The sequence below is a fragment of the Melanerpes formicivorus genome, unplaced genomic scaffold (genome assembly GCF_026170545.1).
Source record: "Melanerpes formicivorus ecotype bairdi unplaced genomic scaffold, bMelFor1.0.p_v2 SCAF_50, whole genome shotgun sequence".
Classification (NCBI taxonomy): Eukaryota; Metazoa; Chordata; class Aves; order Piciformes; family Picidae; genus Melanerpes; species Melanerpes formicivorus.
In genome coordinates this window covers 1,693,849-1,721,424 of record NW_027142402.1, presented here as the reverse complement: position 1 = coordinate 1,721,424, position 27,576 = coordinate 1,693,849, and the positions used below count along the sequence as shown (strand labels likewise).

General features: G+C 43.4%; 1 protein-coding gene across 6 annotated transcripts in view; it reads right to left on the bottom strand.

Annotated features, from left to right (window-relative positions):
- The window catches only part of GRIK2 (glutamate ionotropic receptor kainate type subunit 2), a 203,657-nt gene that overhangs the window by 115,617 nt on the left and 60,464 nt on the right, over positions 1-27,576 (bottom strand). For all 6 annotated transcript variants that reach the window (XM_068160442.1, XM_068160443.1, XM_068160447.1 and 3 more), the window contains 3 exons: positions 21,305-21,486; positions 17,906-17,959; positions 16,172-16,345 (listed from right to left, as the gene is read on the bottom strand). In XM_068160442.1, coding sequence (XP_068016543.1) covers positions 16,172-16,345; positions 17,906-17,959; positions 21,305-21,486 — 410 coding nt within the window. The remainder of the gene's footprint in view (positions 1-16,171; positions 16,346-17,905; positions 17,960-21,304; positions 21,487-27,576) is intronic.

Sequence of the window (27,576 nt, the reverse complement as noted above, 5' to 3'; positions counted from 1 at the left end):
ACAGCTGGAGGATTTCTGAGATTTAAAATTCTCAAGTTAGATGTATGGTGAGGACTTTGAAATGCAGAGGGGGGAAAAAAACCAAACCCCAACACCACAGTTGTGAGGCTACATAATAAATCACCCATTTACATTTCCCTCCCCTTTGAACCAATAGCAGAGATTTTTAATATCCACAGCCAAAAAACGACACCCAAACATGATTACATGTGCAGCCTTGCAGAGTTCATTCCTGCAGGAGAAAACAGACTGGTAAGCAGTATAAAATGTAACTAGCCCATGAAAGAGTCTTTCTTCCCAAAGAGAACTCTGCTCTGTGCCAGTCTTCTGTAAGTCCTTTAATTAAATCACCTCCTCTGACTGTTTGAAACGAGTCCATTTTTGTGCTTCTGGATTAGCACCTTAAAAAATGAGTAATGCCCAACGAAAAAGGCACTAAAAGACACCACTGGCCTGCGATTGAGAAAAACCAGACTCTCTATAAAAGCTGGGGAAAAATTTTAGTGGGAACCTTAATGGCTGATGCTGGAAAGCACCTTGGTGCTGAAAGACTAATTGAGGTTCCAGGTGCTTGCACATCCTTAAGCAGCAAAGCACAAAGAAGTTTCAAGTAGAAAGAAAATAAAGCAGACAAATCAGAATAAGTCATATAGATATATATCTCCATAAGCCCTGAATATCATTTTCAAGACCTAGAATAAGCATGCAGTGCTTCAGTGCCAGAAGACAGACAGCTTACTAATGACAGCACCCCAAAATAATTTTGCTCTTGAGCCATGGCTGCTGTTTCAGTGAAATAAAAAACCCCAATCACAATCTTCAGAGTGACCAATTTCTCTTATATTTTCCTGGTGGAATTCCATCTTGCTATGTCCACTAGCATTTCCAGCACAGAGAATCCAAAGTCATCCAGTGATCCTCTCTGGAAACGTTGGAACTCTCTCTCGCTCTCTCTCCAAACATAGTTCACTTTCAAAAGGATATTTATATCATAAAGCCACTGCTAGTATATAATTATCACAGTTCCTAAACCCAGAATAGGAATTGAAACTGACTCTGCTTACAGCTTTCTCAATGCCCCATCAGGGTAACAGTCACTTTTCTGCACTACAGCTCCATCCAAGTCATATTTACATTTAAAAATAAACAAGTCTCCAAGCTGAGGCAGAAGTCTCAATAATTTCATCTCTTTTTTCCCCTCTCCATCTCTCTGACTAATCCAAGGAGGATTTCTTTTTCCTGAAGTGTGCAAATAATTCTTAAATTAAAAACTCCAGCAAGACATTTTCTCCCAAGAAACTAATGACAGGCCAAGAGGAAATGACCTGAAATTGTGCCAGAGGAGATTTAGGTTGGATATTAAGATGAATTTCTTTATTGCAAGAGGCATTGGAAGAGGCTGCCCAGGGAGGTGGTGGAGTCACCATAAAAATCACAGAATGGTAGAGGTTGGAAGGGACCTGTGGAGGTCCTTGAGTCCAACCCCCTGCCAAAGGAGGATCACCCAGGGCAGCTCACACAGGAACACATCCAGATGGATCTGAAAGTCTCCAGAGGAGACTCCACAACCTCTCTGGGCATCCTGTTCCAGTATTCTGCCACCCTAACAGTGAAGAAATTATTCCTCATCTTGAAGTGGAACTCCCTCTGCTCCAGCTTATACCTGTTGTTCCTTGTCCTATTACTGGGCACCACTGAAAAGAGATTGATGCCTTCTTGACACCCACCCCTCAGAACCTGGAACAAAGAAAGCTTCCTGCCTTGAAAGGCTGGCAGCTGCTACTTCCAGAGTTTAAGAAGCTGAAAAATCCTAAATGCAGCATTTTTGACTCCTCAGACATGAAGAAGGGAGAGGCAGCATGTATGTGCCACTTATTTATGGCAGATAATAGCTTTTCATAGTGGTCAATAGAGAGCTGGATTGAAAGCCATTTGTCAGATTGCACACAGGCACACAAACAGGAGCTGGGAATGGTTGCCTTTGGCTCTAGCTGTTAAAAAAACCAACAGTTATCAATCTTCATCTAAGTCTTGCAGGAGCTGCTCTGGGTGAGCAATCGATATTGCATTTGCCACAACTGCTCATTTAATTATTTTCATCCTAAATATCCTGTCAGCAGGGGAAAAGTCTCCCTAATTTTAATTAATTCTGAGCCCATTGATTCTTTGCCTTTCCCTTTCCTGGGGTTACACACACAGGCACAAAAGCACAGGCGCACACTTCTAGCCCGTAGGCTCTGTAAGATGTATGGCAAGTCCTTGGTGGACACCCTGCGTGTCACTGAAGCACACCTGGGTGACATGCAGCTTGACTCTCAAATCTTTAGCCAGCAACTGCTTCAGATCAGCCCCTGGCACCTAAACAGACTTGGGCAAAACAGCAAATTGAAAAGCATGTCTGCTGAATAGTTTTCAATTAAAGCATCCCTAGATCAATAGGCAGTTGGATATCACAGCCACAAGCCTGCTATGAGTTACCAGAGAAACAAAGATAGAAAATGGAAGTCAGAAAGAGAAAATGGCACTTCCACTGCAAGTGGTACAAGTTACCTCTAGAGTGAGCCAAGGCATTCCTTCATCTAACCAAATGCAGCTTGGGCTGTATCTGGTCCTCCAGGACAAGAGGAAATGGCCTCAAGTTGCAGCAGGAGAGGGTTAGTTTGGATATTAGGAGAAATTTCTTTGCTGCAAGAGTGCTCAGGGATTGGAACAGGCTGCTCAGGGAGGTGGTGGAGTCACCATCCCTGGAGGTGTTCAAGAAATGTGTGGCCATGGCACTTTGGGGCATGGTTTAGTGGCCATGGTGGTGTTGGGGTGACATTTGGGCTTGATCTTAGAGGTCTCTTCTGACCTTAAAGATTTATGATCTAAATACACCGAGTTTACATTTCAGGAGCAAGCACAGTCATTTACCTTTCCATTACAAAGTAAACAGAAGGAGCATTTCACATTATTTCAGCTCAAGACTCAAGCAAAACGCTCACATTGGAGTATTGCTAAAATATCACCACTGGCTTCCCCTTGGATAAAAGATAGCTGCTGAATGAGCTGTATATTAAGAGTCTGGGAAAGCCACCATCTCTGCCACAGTCTGCTAAGCACTGCACAGTATTGACACAACAGAATGGATCTGGAAGTAGACTTCTGCTTGGAAAAAAAATAGAAGGTGGGGGAAAATAAACCAGGAAGCAGTGCTGCACTTCAGAGACAAATCCAACTCCTCTCACAGATGTTCCTCAGGGAAATACAGAGCAGCAGCAAGGCTAAGCCATGAAAGCTCTCTGAGACACAAAGCAGGATTGTGAAGTGCTCCAGCACATGCTGACGTTCCTCTGGGAACTGTTATCTTGCTCAAACAAATCCAACTAGCCAAAACTGGCTGTTGTGCACTGCTCCTGTTTTCCCTTCAAGGATTAACATTAGGCAAAATTAACTGAAAGTATCTGTTGAGAGGCAAAGTTACTGAGCGAGCAGCTGAGCACTGCTGCCAAAGCAGGGAGTATAAGCTGAGACCCCAGTCTGTTTTTCTTGCAGGTGACTAGCAGAAGAGACCTGCTGAGAGACTTTCTCCAGCTGCTTCAGTCTTAAAAAGAACAGAGGGGGGAAAAAAGAGAACTGAACTACCAAATTACCTTCAGAGAGCAAAACCTCTTCAAGACTGAACACCACTTCAGGGAGACCTTTCTGAAGATTTCAGAGCTATTATTTAGGTGCACATAATAACTGTGAGTTTTAAAGCATCTATTTGTGGCACACTCCAGCTCTGCAGAACTAAAAACCAAACTAACCAAGCAAGCAACTTGATTTACCACCAAAAAATACCCCCAGTGAGTCTTAAAACCCGTTTGAGGTAGATTCCATTTACCTAACCTCAGCCATCTACAAGCTACCAGAAGAACTATGAGTTAAAGACAGAGATTCATGTGGTTATGCTAAGTTTAGAGGTGGCCTGGATATGTAGAGTCATAGAACTGCTTCAGTTGGAAAAGAACTGTAAGATCAAGTCCTGCCATCAAGCCAACACCACCATGGCCATTAAACCATGTCCCCAAGTGCCATGGCCACAGGTCCCCAGGGATGGGGACTCCACCACCTCCCTGAGCAGCCTGTTCCAATGTTAACTTTTCTTACTTGTAACAATAAAAAGGGATCAGAAGGGTTCAGCTAACCTTGCTCCTTTACCAGGACCTTCTCAAGTTGAGATCAACAGAGGCACTTCTGTATCTAGCCTTGTTTTCACTCCAGGTACAAATAAAATGGCAGAATAAACAATTTCTAGACTAAGAAAAGTTCAAAGTGGATCAAATTCACAAAGAAGGAGCACTTGTGAAACACAAATGCAGACAATCTGCTTGTATCTAGTTTCTCAGGTTCACAGATGAATACCACTGGTATTAAGCACTGTGAAAAAAGAAGATCATCAATTAAGCCATTCAAGTTCTTCCAAAACAGATTACACAGGACAAATTCTGCAAAGCCAGATCACAAAGGAAGAAGCTTGCACTTTTCTAACTAAATGCATAATCATGGATGCAGATCCATGCTAGCAATGCTAAATGGCTTCTGCTTTAATGAGCCATTTGAAATTAAATGGTTGCCTGCAATTAGACATCTGCAGCCCAAGGACAGCAAGCCAACTCCAGTCTGGCTGCCAGAATTACAGTTGCATTCCTCAGCAGGACAATGAGGAGAATGGATAATTGTAATTATAACATATACATCCCTTAGTGTTCTGTGCCTGAAAGACTGTGAACAACAAGGGCTCTTAATACATTTAATTGTTGGCTGCTAATAAAGGGTTGTCAAAAAAGACAACCACTTCTAAAGTCCCTCCAATTCCATTAAACACTCCAAACCAAGGTCATGAACCACCCACTGGAGGACTGAGCTCCAAAGAAGCTGCCTCTTAGACCATGCAAATGTCTTATCTCACAGGCTTGGTGGTCAGAATGTAGGAAGCTGATATGCAACCAGGTTGGAAAGAAACTACAGAATCATTGCAGAAGGTTTAGGACATGCTGTAACTCCTCTGCTTCCATTCACTTGGTAAAATCTCTTGGCAAACTTTTCCCATTAAAAATTGAACAAAGAGTCATAAAATCGTGGAATGGTTTGGGTTAGAAGGGACCTTAAAGCTCATTCAGTTCCAACCCCTCTGCCATGGACAGGGACTCCCTCTGCCAACCTGGCCTTGAACATCTCCAGGCTGGGGACATCCACAACCTCCCTGGGCAACCTGTTCTAGTGTCTCACCACCCTCATTGTGCAGAACTTACTCCTGATGTCCAACCTCAATATCTCCTGCTCCAGTTTCAGAGCATTGCTCCTTGTCCTGTCACCACAATCCCTGCTAAACAGTCCCTCCCCAGCCTTCCCATAGCTCCCCTTCAGATATTGAAATGCAGCTCTAAGGTCTCCCTAGAACCTCCTCCTCTTCAGCCTGAAGAGCCCCAACTCTCTCAGCCTGTTTCCACAGTGGAGGTGCTGCAGCTTCTGCTCATCTCTGTGCATTTACCTCTATAAATAAAAGAATCCCTGGGTTTCACATTTTTATCAAAGGGTGTTTCAGATTGGCATAATTTTGCCAGCTTGTCAGCCTCTGCTCTCTCCTGTCAGCCATTGCCAGTTCTTTAGGCCAGAGAAAGTCAATAGTTGAGTGATTAAATGATGATGAGGTTCTCCATACACAGTGCTCCTCCCTGGGCTGCCCTGATTCTAGTTTAAGAGTTCAGTGACAAGCGTGGAAGGCAGCAACAGCTAAGAGACACAAATCCATAGCAAGCAAGGCTTTGTTGCTCCCAGGGCTCAAGGTTCTACTTATAACAACAGAATGAAGAGAAAAACCAAGCAGCCAGGCTCACCCCACTGCCAGCAAAACCAGCACATCCCATGTTGTTCCAGCGCCAACTCAGAATGATCTAAGCAGAACACAAGCAGCCCAGCAATTCTCTGTGTTGCTGGGATTCAGCAGCACATTTAACACGTTACCAGAAGTACAATTTGTTTAGATCTTACCAAAAAAATATCAATCCAAAAAGCTTGCTGCAGAGCAAAGTTCAGTTCATGCAAAATTCAAGCTGTGAATATGTGCAGTGACAAATAGACACTGGAGTCAATGCTTTTACCACTACAGGCAATTCTGTCTCAGCTGCCAGCAAGACTAACATAAGCTCAATATAATCATGAAGCAGAATTTGCTTTCAGTGTAATAAATATTTATAAATGATATGTGGTGCTTGCAGTGGCAGGTTTAAAGGCTTGGGTGGTTGGAGGTTTTTTTTCCCTCCGGTTGGTGTTTTAATTACAGAAAGCATCTTCTTCCCCAAGGTTATTAAAGCGTTTTTGTCTGTTTTCCTAAGCATTTCTAAATGCTGCATGCTTTTATTTTACCTCAAAGTCTCCCCAGGGAGAGGAAAATAATTCCTCAGTGAGAATACCTACAAGAGAATTCTCTAACTCCTAGCTGCCAATCCCCCAGCAGAGACTGTAAAGTTAACTCTCAGCCTGGTTTATTCCTTTATCTTCCCTTTATCTCACGAGAAACATCTGCCTTTTTTAACAACTCCCTCTTGTTTGTAGAGCACAGGAAGCTGAAGAAAAGCCAAAGTAATTATTAGCAATGCAGGCAGTGAAATCCCAAAACATGGTGAAATCCTGCTCTCCGAGGAGGAAGAGCAGTCGTGCTCTAGCAGAGTGGCTTTAGATTTGATTCCTCTGCTTGAGCTTGGGAAGCTAGGTTCATGCACTGCAGAGCTAAGGGAACGCTCAGAAGACTTCAGGGCACTGGGGCAGAAGCTCCAGGGAGCAGGTGTACACCAGGTGTGCAGGTGGTGGTTGCCTCAATCCCTGCAGGAGCAAAGAGAAACCCTGAGAGGTGCAGAAAAGCACACCTGATAAATACTTGGCTCAAAGGACGGTGCCAGCCATCTGATTTGGGGTCTTGGACCATGGGCAGGTCTATGTCCGGCCTGCTGAGCCCAGATGGGGTTCAGATGATTGTGAGAGGGAAGAGTATCCTGGGTCATGAAGTGGCAGGGAATGGGTTTAAGCTAAGGGAGAGAAGGTTTAGGCTAGATCTTAGGAAGAAGTTCTTCAGTACCTGTCCCATAATTGGGTGTGTTCAGGCTTTGATCAGCCTATGGCAGCAAGGTTTGACCAGATGAGCTCTGAAGGTCCCTTCCATCCCAAACCATTCAATGATGCTGTGATTCCATAGATTTAGGTTTATCAAAGTCTCACTATTTACTTAGTCATTGTCACTCCCAACAAACCTTGTCCCTTGCTACACATTTCTGACAACTACAGATTCTTAACCTTCATTTTCCCTGTATTGTACATCAAGGCAAATCATCCTGATTCTTGGAATCAAATCTGGGTTAGGGGTTCAGGGCTAGGATTGATCCACAAACCAGAGCAGCAAGTCCAGCAGGGTGTACAATGGGTAGAGATAATCTACTCTGGGCACTCTGGACAGCAGCTCCTTTGCTGTATTGCTGGCAGTGTGCAGTTTGTCTCTTTCCCTCCCAGCATCTTTTAGAGGATGCTAGAATGCAAATTTTTTTGCAGAATAGCAGTTCCTAGAAAAGCAGAGCTCTGGGTATTGTAGTTGAGAGGAAAAGAGACAAGCCATTTGTCTGCTCAGATTTATCTGCAGAAGAGTGAGAAGAGTTGGCACTACAAAGCCAAACCTCTGAGTCACATGGGGGGGAGGGTTATTATTTTTTTGTCCATTTTTGGACATTATCTCTCTGCCCACAGCACACCAAAGATACTAAGAATTTTTTAGTGGGTGCCAGGAGCAACATTAATGCATTGATCCTTCTAAAAGCTTAATTAATCACCAAAAAAAAAGAAATGATGGAGAACTTGATAGCAGAATCATTTATTAGAACTGTCCAGGAAACATTAAATGTTGGAGACACAAATAGATCATAGAGTGGCTAAGGTTGGAAGAGACCTCAGACATCACCTATTCCGGCCTCCTATCCATGGCCAGGGACATGTCTCAACTAGACTCAGCTGCTCAAGACCTCATCCAACCTGGCCTTGAACACCCCCAGGGAGGAGGCATCCCCAACCTCCCTGGGCAGCCTGTGCCAGAGTCTCACCACCCTCATACCAAAGAACTTCCTCAGCTCCAGCCTAACCCTGCTCTCCTCAGCTTCAAATTATTCCCCCTTGCCCTGTCTCTAGACACCCTCAGGAAAAGTCCCTCTGCAGCCTTCCTGTAGGATCCCTTCAGGTACTGGAAGGCAGCTTTAAGGTGCCCCTAGATACTGGAACGGGTACAAATGGATGCCAGGAGGCACTGAAAGTTCTGCTGAAGAAAGGGTGGCATTTACAGACGGCAAACCCAAACAAAACCATCTGATGCATTATGCAGCATCCATTCACACACACCAGTGAAAACCCAACCCAAACCAGTAACTCCACCTGAACTGAGCAACCCAATGCTTTAATGAAGTAAAGCTTTTATCTAACAACAAAAAACCACCTTCCCAAGTCACACCAAAACAGTTTGAGCTTGATTATAAAATGGAGATAAAAACCATAGCCATCATGGTGGATACAATAGCTCTAGGAGGAAAGCCAATGGGCTATTAAATAGGAAATTATCTGTTTTCACCACTATTAGATTCCTCCAGTGAGCCATTATCTGGTAGAGGAAGCCTTTATTTTCTGGCAGAAAATCTCCATGCATTTAGCATGGCCATTCAGATCACCCTGTGCAATCACCCCCTCATAAGAGATTCCAACTACAATGTGTGCTTTCCCAGCATGGGACCTCCATTAGCACATCCAACTGCTTCATGAACTCAAAGGACTTAATGTTATTCCATTACTAGATGCTGAAGGCCTCATTTTCTAATCCTGACCTACCTGATGGCTCAGACTGACTCAGAAAATTCCTTTCCTCCCCTAGTTTGTCTTCCCACAGAGCACTACTCCACTAGAGTAAGTCCTAAACAACATTATGTTGTTAGAGACCTCTAGGTCACAGGAAATGTTGGACTAGTACTGAAGCCTATGTAGTGATAACAAAGAGGCAAGTAAACCAAAACCCAAACAAAAACCCAGACACCAACCAAGCAAAGCAGCCAACAAAACCGGACCCCAAACAAAATGGCAACAAACTCCAAGCAACCCAAAACAGACAATGAAAAACCAACCAAACCTCATCCAACCAAACCAGGCAATGAATCAAAATCAACCAAACCCCAACCCACCTCAGGTTCACAAAACAAATATATAATCCTCAAGAAGGTTTATTTCCCTTCCAGCCTACCACAAAGTTTTTGCAGATGCAGATTCAAGTTGATGTTTGAATTTTCCCAGGCACTGTTTAATAGCTCTGGATGTGTGCTTATGGCAACTGTATTCCCACCAGGCCATTTAAGGGGAAAACACATTTGCTGCTACAATTCTTACTAAGAAGCTTGATTAAGCAGCCTAACTGCAGGCATGCAGCACCAGTTGGAATGTTCAAGGATATGCAAAATACCCACAGAAGCTAGGCAGGCAGGGCTTTGGACTTACAGGAGACCATGTAGGAGCCAGGCACAATGTTCTGTGGCATCCAGAACACACTAACATTGAGTCCACAATGATCTGGAGAGGAAATTCAGTTATCCTTTAGGAAAACTGATGCAAGCTATGGAGCATCTATCTGAGCTGGATAACAGTCCCAGAGAAGTCTGTGTGTAGTATAAGAACCCATTTAAAACTAGAAATCATGTGCTGCAGCCTAAGGAGAAAAGCAAAGGGAAAAAGGATTTATAAAGGAGAAGGAATGCCTTTTAGTAGAGAAATCTGGAACTGGGGGAAAGAACATGGAAAAACATTCAAACACAGCCCTTCAGGTCTTTAACAGAGGGACTGCCATGCCTGGCAGCTTATTTATACATACCAGCTATGTCAACTGGTCTAGTAATTAGGACATATTAATTACTAACAAAAAGAACACAGTTTGGGTTTTCATAAATTGGAGCTACAGGGATGAAGACAGAGCTTATCAAGCTATGCCCCAGTTAACCACCTGACTAGTCAGAGAATTAGTTATAGGTTATTTTCACTCTTTTTCACTCCATGACAGTATGTGGTATTCAGCTCTCCATTGAAAAATGAAATCATAATTAGTAATCAGCTCTCAGGTCATCTGCTTCGCTCTGTCTCAGCCTGGCATGCAGCTACCAAACTCAAGGTTAGCCCCATTACAGAAGGCATACCCTAAGAAACTGTCTGCTTTGACAGACTATGCTCCTCCTAGAATCACAGAATGGGTTGGGTTGGAAGGGACCTTCAAGATCACCCAGTTCCAACTCCCCTGCCATGGGCAGGGGACACCTCCCACCAGCCCAGCTTGCTCAAGGCCTCATCCAGCCTGGCCTTGAACCCCTCCAGGGAAGGGACATCCACAGCCTCCCTGGGCAGCCTGTTCCAGTATCTCACCACCCTCACTGGAAAGAATTTCTCTCTAATCTCCAGTCCCAGTCTGCCCTCCTCAAGCTTCAATCCATTCTGCTTTACAGTTCTCAGGCTTTGAATACCTTCACTCAGGACCTATTTCATTTCCTATTTCACAAACCAGCCTTCAAGAAGCTTGGAAGCTCCTGCAGGTTGCACAAGCTTTCCCCTTTGCCTACTTGCTTCTATACTGAGTTCATTCTGCCACTCAGAAGCAGGAGAGCTCCAACCTCAACAGCATTCTGTAAATCCATGTTGATCTTACTAGAATTATAAATAAGTAGATCCACCCTCAACGCCAGGAAGAAATGAATCAAGACTAAGCTAAGAACCCACCTAAATGCTATCCAGCATATGACCCTGTCCCAAAGGAAAGAAGTTTTGGATAGATCCTCCCTCCCAGAACGCCAGGAAACATTCCACACGGGATTCAAATATTTAATCATGTAATTAATTGTCAAAATAGCTGACACATCATTGCCAGAACATCTTACAGCATGAAATCTTGCATGGTCCCTAACCTCCTCAAGTTAATTGTGCCTAGGGGAGATCACTAGCTTGTAATACAGTAATAAGTAATTGTTTACTATTTCCTTTGAAGTACACTTTTGCTGCCACACTGCTTCACTAAAAACATCTCATCAGCAAATCCAGAAGATTCTTTTTTTGCTAAAGGGATAATTACAAAGCTGTCTACATAACAAGCTATCCTCTTTGAAGCTTTCAAATCAGAAAGCCAGGCTGGATTTCTATAATGAGGATTTCTCTTTGTTTTGATGGATCTTTTCCACCCTCAGGAACCTTACCGGCGCCTTTTTCCTTGTCAAATTCCTCTGCCCAGTCACAGCCTGCTAGCAGCTACTGAATTAGCATTAAACTAGAGGCCTCAAACAGAACTCTTCTTGCCCCACTGTGAGCTACAGATAAGAAACTGCAGTTTCACAAATACCCTTTCACTGTTACCAGAGCTAAATGACTCATTTGTAACAAGTTATTCAACAAGCTGGAAGCCTTATCTTCTAGAAAATAACTTCATTGTAATTAAAGAGATTGCCAGCTCCTATCAGGAGCATAAACAAGCAGGAAAGAATTTATTATTTAAAGAAAGGAAGGAATCAAAGCAGGCCTCAGGAATTAGCAGGAAGTAAAAAGCAGCTCTAGATTCTGTTAATGCCACTAGATAAGCACCTAAATTTCATTAGAGCACTAATTGAACAAGCTTAAAATAGTCTGCTTGCACTGAATGTATTCTCCCCTGTCCCCAAGTAGCTATAAAATTCTATTGGCCTAAAGGGGATGGAGGGAAGTACATTTTAGGCTTTTCCACCTCCCTGCAGAATTTGTACCCAGTGTAATAACCTCAGTCTCTATCAGCCTGAAAAATCCTGCCTCAAGGATGACTAAAGAAAGCCATGCTCCAGAAGTGCCCTGAAAGAAAGCCCAGGGTGACACCAGGATTTCTGGCTTCCCTTGGAGAACACCGCAGAAGAAACCAAGAAATGAAGGAGCAGGAAAAAAGTAGATTAAAAGTTAAGCTGAATTCCATATACAAGATATTAGCATTGCCAAGAGAGTATGGCTCCAGTTCTGCATCTCCTCCAGTTCTGCATCTCCCCCATTTCTTGAGCCAGTCATTAAGAGCTCAATTTTCATAGAGGAGTCATGGAATGGTTTAGGCTGGAAGAGACCTTAAAGATCATCTAATTCCAACCCCCCTGCCATGGCAGGCTGGAACTCTCCAGTTAAAATCAAATACTTTCATTTCTCACTGCTGTGTTTTGGTGGAGGTTTGAGTTTGTTTGGGCTGTGTGTTTGCTTGGGTCTGGTTGGGGCTTTTGTTTGGGATTTGTTTGGTGTTTGGTTTGGTTGGGGTTTGTTTGTTAATGAGACTGTTTCCCAGGTCACATTGCTTATTTAAACCTGAAGTGAAATGGCTCAGAGAGCTGGATTCAACTTCTTGTGGTTTCTGGTTTGGTGTGTGTTTTCCTCTGCACCTGCCACCCACAGCTACCAAAGTAAACATTGAAGACCAGAATGAAGAGCCAGACCAGACAAGAGTAGCCCCACTTCCTACAGAGGCTAACAGCAGATCACTAAATCAGACGATAGGCAAAAGCAATTAGTAAGGAAAACTTTATGTTAATGAAGCAGCAGAGCTTGTTAGGTCATCTTAATTATGCATGCTAAGTTCTGACTTGAGGCACAGAAAGCTGTGGAAGATGAATAGTTGTAGAGTATATGGGGGGGAAATAAATCAATCTGAGCCTCTCTCTCCCTCCTCTGCTTGGTTTGAATCACAGCTGGCATATAGAAGCAGAGGAGTTCCTTTGTGCTGGGGGGGGGGTTAGGGTTGGCTTTGTTCTTTTCCTCTTCCTGGGTGCTGCTTGTACAGACTCGGGGGGGGGGGGGGGGGGGGGGAAATGTGGGAAAAGTGACCCAAAGTAACATTTCTTGAAAAGAGTAGAGCAGTCTTCTTTTTCCAGGGTATTGTTCCATTAGTACAGCTGAGGTGACAATCTAGTTAGAACTGAACAGGAATGTTCAGTCAGAACCAGAGGATGGTAGAGGGTGGAAGGGAGCTCTGAAGATCTCTGAAGTAAAGCCAGGCTGGATGTAACTCTGGGGGAAGCTGATCGAGTGGAAGGAGTCCCTGCCCATGGCAGGGGATTTGGAACTAGATGATCCCTGAGGTCCCTTCCAACCCTTATCAATTCTGTGATTCTGTAAATCCAACCCCAGCCCCCAGGTAGAGCAGGATTAAGCAAGAGGTTTTTCCATCTTGCCGAGAAGTCAAAACCTCATGTTTTGAGCTCCAGGCTGACTCAGGATGAACCCTTGCAAACTTCAGCAGTTTATGTGCTCAAGCTTTTTGCTGATTTTTTCCTGAACTCCCTGTAGTCATCACCAACCAGTACAGAGAACACACAGCCCCCGTTCGACCCCCCGCAGTCGGGCTATTCCATAACTGCCTTTAATCTATGTGGGGGACCTCTCGTTCCTGAGGGCATTTCTGACTTCAGACAGGAAAAGCAGTGAAATGGAAGTCAGCTTTTACAAACCTCACTTTATTGATAATAAGTCAACAATACTTCTATTTTATTCCACTTCCATTCCGCTTTGTTCTGAGCAAAGAAAGAGCTTTCTGCAACGATGTCAGGATGTTATTCACATCTTCCAAACTGACATCTTGGCACTGGTGGGTTGGGTTTTTTCTCCTCCCCCTGCACGATAAGGGCCAAACTATCAAAGCTCTGTAAACACTTAACACTTGTCAAGATTATTTGGCCTTTAACTAACCTTTAAATTCCATCTGCATATCTTAGGGATGTAAAACCCAGGTAATCAAAGCGCATTTCAATGCTTAATCAACACAAAGAACCTCCATCAAATATTCATCACAGTCTGCAGGAGTATTTGCTTCCACTTAAGATTTACAAAGAGGGCTCTTAAGGGCCCAGAAGAGAAACCAGTGTGGTTTTCACTCCCTTCTATCATTTTGTATCCCGAGGCAAAGAGCTGCTATGAAGTAGGGTCTTACACAGTTAAATTCTAACAATAACACTTCTCTGCCTCACATCAGAAGCTTTCCCGAGCGCTGCAGGTTCTTCACAGCAGCACAAGAGATGAGAAATACGCAGCTGGGCCACAGATATTCCAATATTTGTTATTTTCTGACTGGATGGACCATGACCCTATTTTCTGATAGCTGGTGCTACTGATCCTGGTAATTACCCAAAGGTCTGAGATCAATTATACCTTTGATCAGTGCATAAAATACACAGCTACAATGAGTGAGATGCACTTTTCAGCTGAAGAAGGGGGGAATAAAAAGAAGAGATTGATGCACACAGTGAGGCATTGAATCACAGAATGCCAGGTTGGAAGGGACCCCAAGGATCACCCAGCCCCAAGGATCATCTGGTCCAAGTTTTAAATGGTTCAAAGAAATAAGCTTTAATGGCATGAAATAAGCAGCAGCCATATGTAAAGCTAGATGCATATTTCACACATTTCTCACTTTTTTGGGGGGTTCATTTGCTTATATAGATTTTTTTTTCCCAACAATGTAACTTTCAAGTAGCCTGAGTTGGGATCTGTAAGTGGCAGAACAATAGAGACAGCAAATAAATCAAACGATGTTTGCAATGATCGTGCTGTGAGTGTTATATAAAATAAGTAAATAGAGGAAGGGGAGGAGGGGGAAACTGCTCCTCCAAAAGCCATCATTGCCTAAAAACAGAGCAAAAAGGGAATTAGGTTTTGGCTGTCTCAGTATGTAGAACATATTTAAAGCTTAACAGCAGGGAAAAAAGACATCCACAAGATGAGCTGTGTTGTGTGGCTCAGTTAACATAATCTAGAGGAGTGCTGGATAACCAAGAGATCAATCTGCAAGAAACAGAATTTGCTCTTCCTCTTCAAATGGAACATGAAAAGGCTTCCCAATGAATGAATAATAAATGACTGAAATTAATCCAAGCATCATTGAAACTGTCAGCAAAGGTGTTGCAGTTTGCTCCAGATCTTTCCAAACAAACTGAAAAACAGGAGGGGTTCTAAGGTAAGATCGGTTTTAATCCCATCCTAACATTTCTAAGTTGAATCACAGAAACATTCAGGTTGGAAAAGACGCCCAGGATCACCAAGTCCAACCAATAGAACTCCAGCTCATGAGCAGAAACTCACTGACAACCTATATAAGGAAAGTTTATTGCCACAAATGTAGTTGTGATTGTCATGAATTGAAGTCAGGCCAGAGAACAGTGGAAACAGACAGTAAATCACCAAACAAACAAAAACCCCTCTCAAACAACCAGACTAATTAGCTGTATGAAGGTACAGAAACTGGAAAGTAGAATAGAATTAGCCAGGTTGGAAAAGATCTTCAAGACCATCCAGTCCAACCTATCACCCAACACCATCTAACCAACTAAACCATAGCACCAAGTGCCTCATCCAGTCTCCTCTTAAACACTTCCAGGCACGGTGACACCAGCACCTCCCTGGGCAGCCCATCCCAACAGCCAATCTCTTTCTGTGTAGAAAGAATCTATTATTCAGAACATTTATAAAACCTATTTCACAAGGACTATGTGGAAATTAAATAGTGCCCATTATTAATGGGTGAATGTCTAAGTGCAACAAATCCACAGAGAAACAGGGGGGGGAAGTGCCATTTACCTTGATTTAGACATGTTCCTATACAATATTTTTACTGAACTAGAGAAATATGAAGTTCACAGAACTGTCAGGGTTGGAAGGGACCTCAAGGCTCATCCAGTTCCAACCCACCCGCCATGGGCAGGGACCCCTCACACTACATCAGGTTCCTCAGAGCAACATCTTCCTGGCCTTAAAAACCTCCAGGGCTGAGGCTTCCACCACCTCCCTGGACAACCTGTGCCAGTGTCTCACCACCCTCATGGGGAAGAATTTCTTCCTAACATCCTTAAATAATTAAGTATTTTAAATGCAGCATTATTATTAGGGGGAAAAAAAACCAGTATGTGTAACTTTGACAGACAGTTAATACAGCCATGTATGGAATCCACAGAACAGAAACAGCACAGGGACTGGCCCCTGTGTCCAGAAATATTTGGGCTCACTCCTCTGGAAAATTTGAGTAACAAAAATAAGAAGTCCAAAGGCTTTTTTATTCTCAATCCTCACAAACATTGAGAAAGGAACCAAACACTGATATTCATACCGTCATAAATCCATCCAGCAAACCTGAATCAGGCTTAGGAGGTGCTTGCAGCCTCTCCATAGACCACTTCTCGATGATGGATGACACCTGGGTGTTTTCTGTGTTGAGAATCCTGAATCCTGTCATGTTGACACCACTGTACCGGTAGGGTTCCACATCCAGGGCAAACAGGTCCTGAAATTACAGTCATGGAATCACAGAATTGTTTGGGTTGGAAATGCCCTCTGAAATCAAGTCCAACCATCAACCCAACACCACCATGGCCACTAAATCACAGCCCCAAGTGCCATGGCCACAAGGCCTCTTGAACAGCCCCCAGGGAGGCTGACTCGACTGCCTCCCTGAGCAGCCTGTGCCAACCCCTGACCACTCCTTTCATACACTGCAATTCTTATTCAACTGTTAGACCATCTGCCCAGCAGAGAGTTGTTACTCCTGGAATTTGCAGGAGGAACAGTGCTGGATGTGCTAGGAGGTATGTGGGGGTCTGGGTGTGTGAGCAAGCAACTCACTGACCCTGCACTGGGAGCAACCTGAGTCGCAGAGCAAGAACAGCTTCAGTCACCAGAGGAAAGAGAATCAAATAAATTGACTTTCCTTGAGCTAATATTTTTAAGAGACATCATCAAGGTTACACATAAGATGCTACTATTCTGGAACATGATTTTAGTGTCACTGAACAGGGAAATTCTCCACCTAATTCACATTTAGCCATGCATCTCATTTTCAATGTGCTGGGTTTTCACTGAATCCATTGTGTTTACTGGCTAGGCTGAAGATTAAACATTGTACAGAAAACCAGAATACAATTCATTATTCACTGATCACCTCACTGAGCCCACAAAAAAAAAATCAACCAGTTATCAATCACTGCCCATTTTAAACTACAGTTAGTAATTATGATCCTATTTCCCCTATAGAATAGCTAAAATACACAGAGGCCAAGGTGCTCTTCAGTTATTTATTTACAAGTAGCTTAACCTCTTTCTAAAGAGACAAAACATTTGACTGCAAAGGAAAGGTTGGACATGACTAGAGTGTGTTACATCTTTCTCTCAGTTTTTACTGAGGAAGTCTGACCCTCAGATGCAATTCTTTAATCCAAACACAGTTGTGTTTACACTGGAACGTAACAAATACACACAACAAAGTTATGCATTCATTACAAATCCACCCAGGTCAGTGTATTAATGAGCTACTGCATGAGACCCTGAATCAATCACGAGGAGAATGCACAGAAGGACTGCTGGAACCACTGTGACTGGAGAATTTATTTGACAGGACTGTCACTGTGGCAGGTAAGGAGCAATTAATACATCAAAACAACTAAGTTCTGATGCAGGTTCCTGAGCTACACCGCAGAAATCCAAATCCCTCATCTGTTTGTGCACGCTAAGCTGTCCCTGGAGAGCTCCCAGTCGATAGAACACTTGTCTCTCCTCAAAAAAAAGAAGCTGGTGTTGTAAAAAGGAAGTCATTATTATGAACTTAACCCTGCTTGAAAGATAAAACCTCCAGTGCTACACAGTCAGATGCTTTTCCATGGCTAGCAGCTTCCAGGAGACCCTGGCCAGCAACAATTAAGCCATCCTGATGAGTGTTCACTACAAGTAAGAAAACTCAGAACAAAACCCAACTTTGTTCCAGAAAGAACTTTTCCACTTTCTCAAGCAATATCATTAAGGAAAGCAACACCTCTGTTAGATGCCATCATTGTTTTCATAAGCTACTTACCAGGGTGGTAAAGATATAGTGATAGTATTCTGTCATCATTCCCATAGCTAAAGCCTTGGAAAAGAATACAGAAGAGATTAATGTTTTTGAGGGTACATAATATATTGTTTATCACATTTACATGGCAAATGAATGGCTGCAAAAGAACACTGCTGAGAGCATACCATAGGGCTGGAATTACACTAAAATTAGGTCAAGCAAGTCATTTCCTAGCAGCTAGAGCAGATTACTGACTATTAAAAGGAGTTTATGAAGCAGATCTTCTGATAGGAAGAGCATTATTTGCCTGTTTAGTGCAGTAAATGTGGAAGAGGCTCCCAGTTTTACATGCTAATGGATGCATTAAGTTGCCACACAAAATTTGAGTTGACAATGTTTTCATTCATTATTCAATCCTTCCCTTCAAAAGAAGGGCCTAATAGGAAAGATGTTTTGTATGTTGATGAACAATGCCATGCATTTAAGAGAGGGAGTCAAGCTTAGGTTGTGCTATGTACATTTTCTCCCAAGCAGGGAAGGGAATATTTGAGTGTCAAGCTTTGAGCAGTGAGATACCTGCCAGTTCAGTACAAATATACAGCAGACACCCTAGCATGGCTCTATCAACTCAGATATCAATCTAGAACCTTCATCTCTCTTGCTACATGTGCAATACCAACCAGGTTTAGAGCAATTGTGCATTTGATATGTTCACACTTTTAACAGCATAAGAGCAAATCTTTGTAGGTACCATTGTGAAGCACTAAACCATGGATGTCTCACTCTTCTTCATTAAGGGTATTTTATCCTGAGTATTATGTATCTTGATGCTCTGCAGAAAGCTTGCCTCAGACTACAAGGATTTATCCAATGATGTTAGTATCTAGAGTGATCTGTACCTGATTTTGGTACAGTAAAAAGGCTACAAAGCAAGCAACATTTTCTTCTTTTCCAGGAATGAAATTCTTTGCCCAGTTGCTACCAGATACAGCTCCTTGAACATGCTGATGGCAACAATTATACAACTGACCTCACCAGAATCTGTGTATAAAAGCATTATGAGAGCTCTGAAAGCTGTGGGAGCCTTTTTATTCGTGACACTGCCTGCAGAAGGATGGAGTGCCTGATCTATGTGCTCTTTTCCAAAGGGAAATGAAGAGTTAAAATGAATTCCAACTCTCTGCTGCAGATCAGATTTGGTGTTTGAGACAAGAGTTGGCCAAGAAATGCAACAAGAGCTTTCCAAATGATGCTTCTGTCTGTGGATTTCAAATTCCACAGCAACATTCACAACTAAATATTGAGTCTAGTGTGACAGGAGCAATTGAAGTTCTCTTGGACAGAGGAACACTTTATCTGATGAGAAACGCTACAGGCTTGCTAGAAACTGTACAGCTACAAACTTAGCTTTAAGAGTTGTTGTTGGTTTTAAACAAGGCCAAATCATCTCCCTTTGTTTACCTCACACCTTTGCTGTCACCTATGCCTAACTGCTTTTAATCAGGTCTTTCATACTTCAGACCATCTCCACACAAGGACACCCTGCTCATGTTCCTGGGTGCCACCAGCTTCACTGTTAGTATTTCCAATCATCCTTCCAATAAAACCCTTTTCATGTCTCCCCAAATTCATCCTTCCATTACTGAAAACAATTAATAGTTCATAAGTTAATAGGTAAATATTTCAGCAAGCACTACATTTAGAATAATATCACTGAACCACATGAATACAGTTTCCATGCCCTTTGTGTCAGTGGTGACATCAACAGCTCACTTTCAGCTGCAGAACTACCAGTTTTAGAGATTGAGAGCACTGCAATCATGGAGCTGAACAGAAAGCTCAGACTCTGCACAAACTGTAAACACTCATGAAAGAATTGTTGCAGATTCTCCCTTCTATAATCTTTAAAATGAGCAGAGTAGTTACAGAAAAGAGTTTACAGTGTAGGGAGGTTGAATGCTCCTAGAACAATGCTTTTGATTTTGGTCTCATTTCCCTTGTCTCTGTTTCACAAAGTTTTTCCTGTGAAAGAAAGGCTTCCATTTACCTAGAAACTGCTAGGTAGAGTGGGGATGTAGTTGGAGGTGTCCCTGGTGACTGCAGGGGGGTTGGACAAGATGACCCTTAAGGGTCCCTTTCAACCTGATGCAATCTGTGAACCTGTGCAAATAATGCTCCTTGAGGGAGTTAGTGCTCATACTGCAGCTCTGCACTGCCACCAACATTTTCCATCTCTGTTTTAGAGATGGTAAAATAATTAAATGTACATTTAAGAGCTAAACCATGAGATTAACTAGGCTGGCTCCTCCACAGCAAACAAAACACCACCAGCAGAGGTTTGGAATTACTAGGACTTAATAAAAGCCTTTTTCTTATTCAGTGAACAATAAAGCAAAGAACTGCTAGCACGTGTGGATGTTTGCTCGCAGTTCTGATTGCACTTGCAACAATAGCTCCAAGTGCCTTTAATGAGAGACATATTTCCAAACCTTAAACACACTGTTTTCAGTGTAAACCATACAGTCTGCTGGCAACCATGATATAAACATGAATTACAGCCACTAAAAGCTGTGCATTCGAAATGCAGAGTATTGTTTTGGTTGAAGTATTGCTCCTCGCCTTATTGCAAGCCACAGTTCCATTAGAGAAAACCGTAGGGGAAATGGCCTCTGAGCATAATGAAACCCCAACCTTTGGAGCTGGCTTGTTAAACTGAAGACAACACACAAAAGCTCTGTCTGCTCAGCACACTCCAGGGTTACAGGAAGCTTTTTTTATGAGCCATATCCTTTGTATTCGAAGGTGTCACTGGAGTCTGCTGCAGCAACAAAGCTAGTTAAATACTTCGGGACTCTTCTGGATCTCACCTCTTTATCTTACTTGTACACACACACAAAAGAGGCAAAGGTTAATTCTATTGTATCTCCAAATTAGTTACCCCAAGATGTTTTGCAGTTCTGCAGGTGGTGTGAGGAGGACAAGGCTCTAAAAGTTCTCTATTAGCTCTGTCCTCTCAGTGGAGCACATTGATGTGGCCTGCAGGTAACATCCTATTCAAATATTACTATCTGATTATTTAGAGGCTTCAAGAGTGACATAAAATAGCACTAAGCAAACACTTAGAACCCTGGGTGAAGCATCAGTTCTGCAAAGTACCAACTCTTCATAGCTGAAAGCCTGACAGAGCTCTGCCCCTGTCCATGAAGCAGTTAATCCATTTCTTTACACACATGGTGGAAGCAGCTACCATTGGAGTCCCCAGCAAAATGATCTCTCAAAGCCTTGGCTGATTTCCAGTCAGGCCTCAGTGAAACTGGCACAGACAATTCCCCTGCTTGTTAAACGCCATGAGATCTGGGAATTCCTTCTGCTTATTAGGGATGAAAACGATTAGGCCGTGCAAAGCAAAGCAAGGATTACCTGTTTCAAGATACCTGCTGCCATTTCATGGCTGCAGTCAAAGATTACATGGAATTCTTTGCCTCTTTTCATTTCCTTTAGCAATGGCTTTGCATCTTTCGTGTCAGCCGGTAACTGACGGATTTTTAGCCTCAGGTTGTACCGGGATGGAGCCTTGATGAGCTCTTGTAATCGAATAAGGCCTTCAAGAAAACAGAGGAGTCGAAAGAAGAGAAAATTAACATAACAAGAGCCTGAATGGCCAGCAGGACAACTTAATATAAGCACTCAAAGCTGCATGATTCTTTTCCTTTCATCGCAGTGTGTTGCGACTGATACACAGAAATTGTATTAAAAAGGAGGAAACAGTAGAAGTGAAGCATTTGCACTCCCAACACTTTATCACAAGTCGTCTTCCTTAATATTAACAGACAGTAAGCAGCCTCAGTTAGGATTACCTTCAGACAGACAAATCTTCCTTTAGCATCACCATGCAGCTATGACATTCCTCTTCAAAGAGTTTATGTCGTTATTCTAATTCAATTAAAGCAACGTCCCAGGCTAGCAGTGTGCAATCAGACTAGCCAGGCTGCTAACTCATCTGTCAGGTTTGCAGCCACCATGGTGAAGCATTTCAGCCCTGTACAATGCTCTTGTGCAACTCACAGGAGCACATGATTTTTTCTTTGCTGTGCAGGTAACAGAACCAAACTGCAGCAGCAGCAAAGGGGCTCTGGCTACTGCCTTTATCTCCATTGCTCCACTATGGGAGGAAAAACGCTGTGAATGCAAACCCTGCAGTGCACTGACAGCTTTGCAGACCTGTACTGCCCCAGCACTGAAATTCAAAGGTTCTCCTCCCATCCTCAAGGAGAAATAAAATAGGCTACTTGAAACTTTCAGTGCGCAGCACTGCTGCTCATAGTTTCCACATGTGGTAGATTTGCATTTAGTGACAGCTAGACAACACAGACTTCAATTTTCAAGACTCTAACGTATCATTTTCATCGAGTTTCCAGTCACCATCATTTACTAAGCTCAGATGAATGGTGCAGGGTACAAAGCATGTCCCAGTCCACACAATGACTCACTTCACTACCCCACCAAGGCATCAGCTACAAGCAATATTTGCTCATCCTCATCCATGCTTAAAAAATAAATCCCTGCTGGCACAAGTTCAACAGTTCCCAGCTTGCTAGGCTCTCCCAGCAATGACTTTGGAAGACAAAACCCCAGCACTCCTGAGGGCTGCTGGCTCCCACTTAAACCCCTGGACACATCAATCAGTGGAGGGCAACTGGTGCAAAGAGCTACCATGAAGCTGTGTCACAAGTATCATGTCCAAAGCCACTCTGCAGCTCCTTGCTGCACAGAAACACCTCACAGAACAAGAGCAGTCAGGTAGTGCTGAGCATGCTTCTCTCTGGGATGTTTTATTTCTGTGTCAGCACACCAATGAGTAAAGTGCTGAAAAGCAGCATTTCCTCACTCAGGAATTCACAGGAACTGAGGCTGAGGAAAGGCTTTCCAGGTCTGGACCACACTTCAAAAAGAGCCTCTTTCAAATATAAATCAAAGGCTGAGCGTTTCCTTCCACGCTGCACCTAGCATTTGTGATGCGGTGTTTGTCTAAAGTGAGAGGAGCACTCCAGTTTTCCTAGAAGATAAACCCCCCCACACATTTATTTCCTGAGGAACAACATTAAAAGGCATAGTTTATGTGAAAAAAGACCCAAGCACATATGCAATCTTCCTTCCCCCCCCCAAAAAAAAGCCAACACAAAAACTCCAAACCCAACACCCACCCCCCCAAAAAAAAAAACCTAAACAAGCACACACAACTGAAAAACCCAAACCCTATCCTTCTCCTGACCTTTCCTGCTCCATTATGCCTGGATGAAGGCACTGGAGACACAATATGTTGGAGATTAGTGCCCTTGCAAGGCACAAAGTACAAGGAGGTGCATCATCACCTCCTCTGTGCTGGTCACAGCTGATGCTGAACCAACCTAAACAGCAGCGACAAGAAACCTCAAGGGAATCAAAGGGAGTCAGCCCTGCTCAAAAGTGAAGTAAAGCCCCACCCTGAATTTGGATTGTTTCAGCTGCAGTGCTTCCCAACCCTTCTGAGCAGCTTGATTTCCCTCACCCTTCTTTCCTAGGTTAAAAATTGTAGGAGGTTGTAGCGAGATAAGCATTGGTCTCCTCTCCCAAGTAAATTCTGATAGGAGAAGAGTTTGAGAGAGGCTGAGAGAGTTGGGGCTGATCAACCTGGAGAAGAGAGGGCTCCAGTGGGACCTTATAACTACATTTCAATATCTGAAGGGGACCTACAGGAAGGCTGGGAAGGGACTGTTTAGATGGGCTTGGAGCAATGGTGATTTAGGTTGGACATCAGGAGAAATTCTTCACTATGAGAATGACAAAACATTGGAACAGGTTGCCCAGGGATGTGGTTTAACCCCATCCCTAGAAACACTGAATATCAGGCTCAAAGTGGCCCTGGCAGCCTGCTCTAGTTGGAGGTGTCCCTGTTGACTGCAGGGGTTAGAAAGGATGACCTTTGAGGGTCCCTGCCAACCCAACACAATCTGTGAATCTGTGGCATGGCCTCCAGGTGCACCAGGGGAAGTTTGGGTTAGCATTAGGGAAGACTTCCCTACTGGAAGAGTAGTCAGACATTGGAATAGGCTGCCCAGGGAGGTGGTGGAGTCACCATCCCTGGTAGTGTTCAAAAAAGCATAGACAGGGCACCATGGGAGGGCATTTAATGGCTATGGCAGTCTTGGGTTGACAGTTACACTTGACAGTTTCAAAAGGGCAAGCAGGTAGTTCTTGCATAGTCAGAAAGAGCTGCCAAAGCCTTTAATGAAGGGAGGAGCAGACTATGAGAACTGCAAGGACAATGCTGCAAGGCACAAAATGAGTTCTGTCTTCACAATGCATTGGTCCAGGCAAAACACAGATTTCAGCCTGGAGTATTTCTAACAGCTGATTTACAACCTGAAGTGAAGCACAGCCCTCAGCTGAGATGCTGACCTCTCATTTCACTAACATTACAGGTTCCTTGTGTAATGAAAACACAAACACAACCAACCCCAACCAAGCTCCTAAAAAAAGAAAGTATTTTACACCCCTACAGAAATAATGGCTGCATTTTGGGAATGTACTTCCTGTAGTGCCTTTCACCAGGGACACCTTTTTCCTGTCCCTTTAAACTCTCAATTCCTTCTTTTAGCAGCCCCTGTGACAGAGTCTTACCTCTGAATGGCTGGGGAGAATGGGATGTGAGTAACTCTTTTCAGAAGCTGCCATCAATTCATCTCTAAGGAGAATCTTGAAGGAGCAGTTTGTGAGCTCTCCAGCTGGCATCTTCCTCCAAAGAGATCAATCACATTACCTCCTTGACATGTTCAACTTCAACCAGTCCAGGAAGCATGAGCCCCAAGTTCGTTCTAAAACCTGTGCCTCCAGCTCAGCAGTCTTGCAAGCCATTGCCATGCCACCTGGGCTGCTCAAACTATTTATCATTTCCCTTAAAGCTGCCTTTGTGCTGCACAGGAAGAATGCAAGCAAATGCACTTTGCAACAGGCTGAACACACGAACCTTTTTCTGCACAAAAGAACACTAATGCTCTTTTAAAGGCTACCTCTAGCTTCAGAATCTCAAAAACTTCCAAAATAATCATACATTGCTCTGCAGAGAGCTACCAGAAGAGTTGGTTTACAGTCAGTTGCTTCCTCTCACGCTTCTCTGTGCTCTTCTCTCCTTCTGCCTAGTATCAAAAAACCCCAACCATCATTGTGCAGTGGGCTTTGAAAGGGTATGGGCAGAAGGCTGCCAGTTTACTGGGAATGGGGATAGATAGAATGCTTCATGTGAGACAGACTGCACTGCTACGAAATGAGTCAGACACTGAACATCCTGAGCAGATAAGCCACAGGCTCACAAGATGAGTTTCAGCATCCTCATCCTCTACTTGAAATGTGCCTCTGGATAAAAAGATTGAAAGAAAACATAAAAACAGAAGAGTAAATTATCCTTACTGCCGGGGGCTGCTCTGTGTCCTTTGCATAACACAGAGACACTCTGAAGTGCAGAGGAAATAGAGACAAAGGGCAAAGCAGCTTGGAGGACCTCCCTCATTTATTCATATTTAACCTTTTTTACTACACCCAGATCACTTCACCCAGTTCTGGCAGCATAAAGCACCCTTAAAACTGTCATCATTTAAATACAGTAGCACTGGTGGGAAGTGTCTTTAACAGAGGAAAAGCTTTAAGATACATAACCCAGAAAGAAAGGTCTCTTCTTACTGCAAACAGAATTAACACAGACAGCTTCTTATTGCCAGCTTTAGAGCCCAACATTTTAGCAGGGATTTTCAGTCCTGTAGTTGAAGCTTTGCAGAGCAACCGTCAAAATGGTTTGTGGCACCAGACTGAGGGGATGTTTCTTTCACTCCTTGGCCTGCACAATGATACAAATACAACCAGCAGTGCACTTCAGCAGGATACAGAGCACAGTAATACTAATACCTGAGGAAAAAGCTCCTTTCTGAAACACAGGACAAGAGGCAGACTGCTTAGCTAGATGTGTGCAGACTCCTGCATTTGAGATACAAACCTCTTGCACTGAATCATTAAGACTGGAAAATCCCTCTAAGATCATTGAGTCCAACCATTAACACAACACCACCATGCCCACTAAACCACATCTCCAAGTGCCACATTCACCATTTTCTTGAGCACCTCCAGGGATGATGACTCCACCACATCCATGGGCAGCCTGTTCCAATCCCTGACCACTCTTGCAAGACATTTTTCTAGTACCCAACCTAAACCTTCCCTGGTACAACCTGAGGCCATTTCCTCTCACCCTGTTGCTAGTTATAGAGCAAATAGACTAACAACCACCTCGCCACAACCTCTTTTCAGGCAGTTGTTGAGAGCAATGAGGTCTCCCCTCAGCCTTCTCTTTTTCAGACTAAACCATCCCAGTTGCCTCAGCTGCTTCTCATAAGATCTGAGCTCTGGATTCCTTCAACCACTCCTACCGAGACTTGAGCTCTAGAGCCTTCACCAGCTTCACTGCCTTTGTCTGGCCAGTATTGTGAAAGACCTAAAGAGACAAAGAACCTCCTCTTTCAGACTAAGACAAACCTCCATTTGGAAACAATGACTAAAGGACAGCAGACACCTTTAAAGTTATTTTCATACCTGATACCTGAGCCTACTGGAGTGTCATTTATAGGAGAAACTAACTTAGGAGTTAAAAACCACCAAACCCCACAACACTGAGCAAGCAGGAATCCTAATTTAACTTCAGACAGTCAGACTCCCATTTTATTCCCATGCACATCACTTAATATTTGTGTCTTGGGTCTTCACATCTGAATGTTAGAGCCATTTTACTACTGTTTCAGCATAACCAGCTGTAATTGAAGTGCAAGGCAATCATCAGTTTTATTGTTCTCCTTAAAAATGCTAAATGAGGACGTCAGAGCAGGGCTGTGCATGGCTTTTATAGTTACTTTCGAATAGCCAACCCCACTTCAGTCTATTTCCAGTAACAATTCTTTTCTAATAATGGCTTTTCAGCACTGCAGTGGTACAAAAGAGTCCTCTACCCCATCCCACACAATTCCACAAGAGGGAATCGATGTGCTGCTGAGGTTCAGAAAAGGGTTCATGGGAAGGTTTTGGTCTTGGAGATCATCATAACAAGATGAAGGAAAAAAAGCCTTTTTCATCTGCTCTGACTAATCAGCAGCTGCCAGCAGACAGGGGGAAAAAAAATACAGCATGAATAATATTTCATCATCCTAGGGAGAATAAATTGCTATTAATTGTGACAAACCTGAGTTCATGAAGGAAGGGTTAAAATCCTACTGTCTTCAGCAAGAAAGCTCAACAGAAGGGTGGAGGTTTTCCCAATGGCTACAACTGAAGAGCCTTGGTGATTGAAGAGGTGTGGAACAGAGCTGTGTGTCACCCCAGCTGATGTGCATGGGGAATCTCAAGTCTGCTCTATTTCTGCTGCCAGATGCAGCCCTCCTCTCCTGATTTGTTACATCCCTCCCATTAGATAACACAGGATAACTGATTGGCAATTGATAATGCATCCATCTGAAATGCACAGAAATATTTCCATTTAAAAGCTGTGCTAAGCTGTCCCATCCCACTCAGTCTCTGACAAGATTCTAGACTTCATTTCAGCACCGAGAGGACACCCACCCAGCCCTTCCAGAACCACCATTGCTGGACAGCTACAAAACACAACCACCACCCAG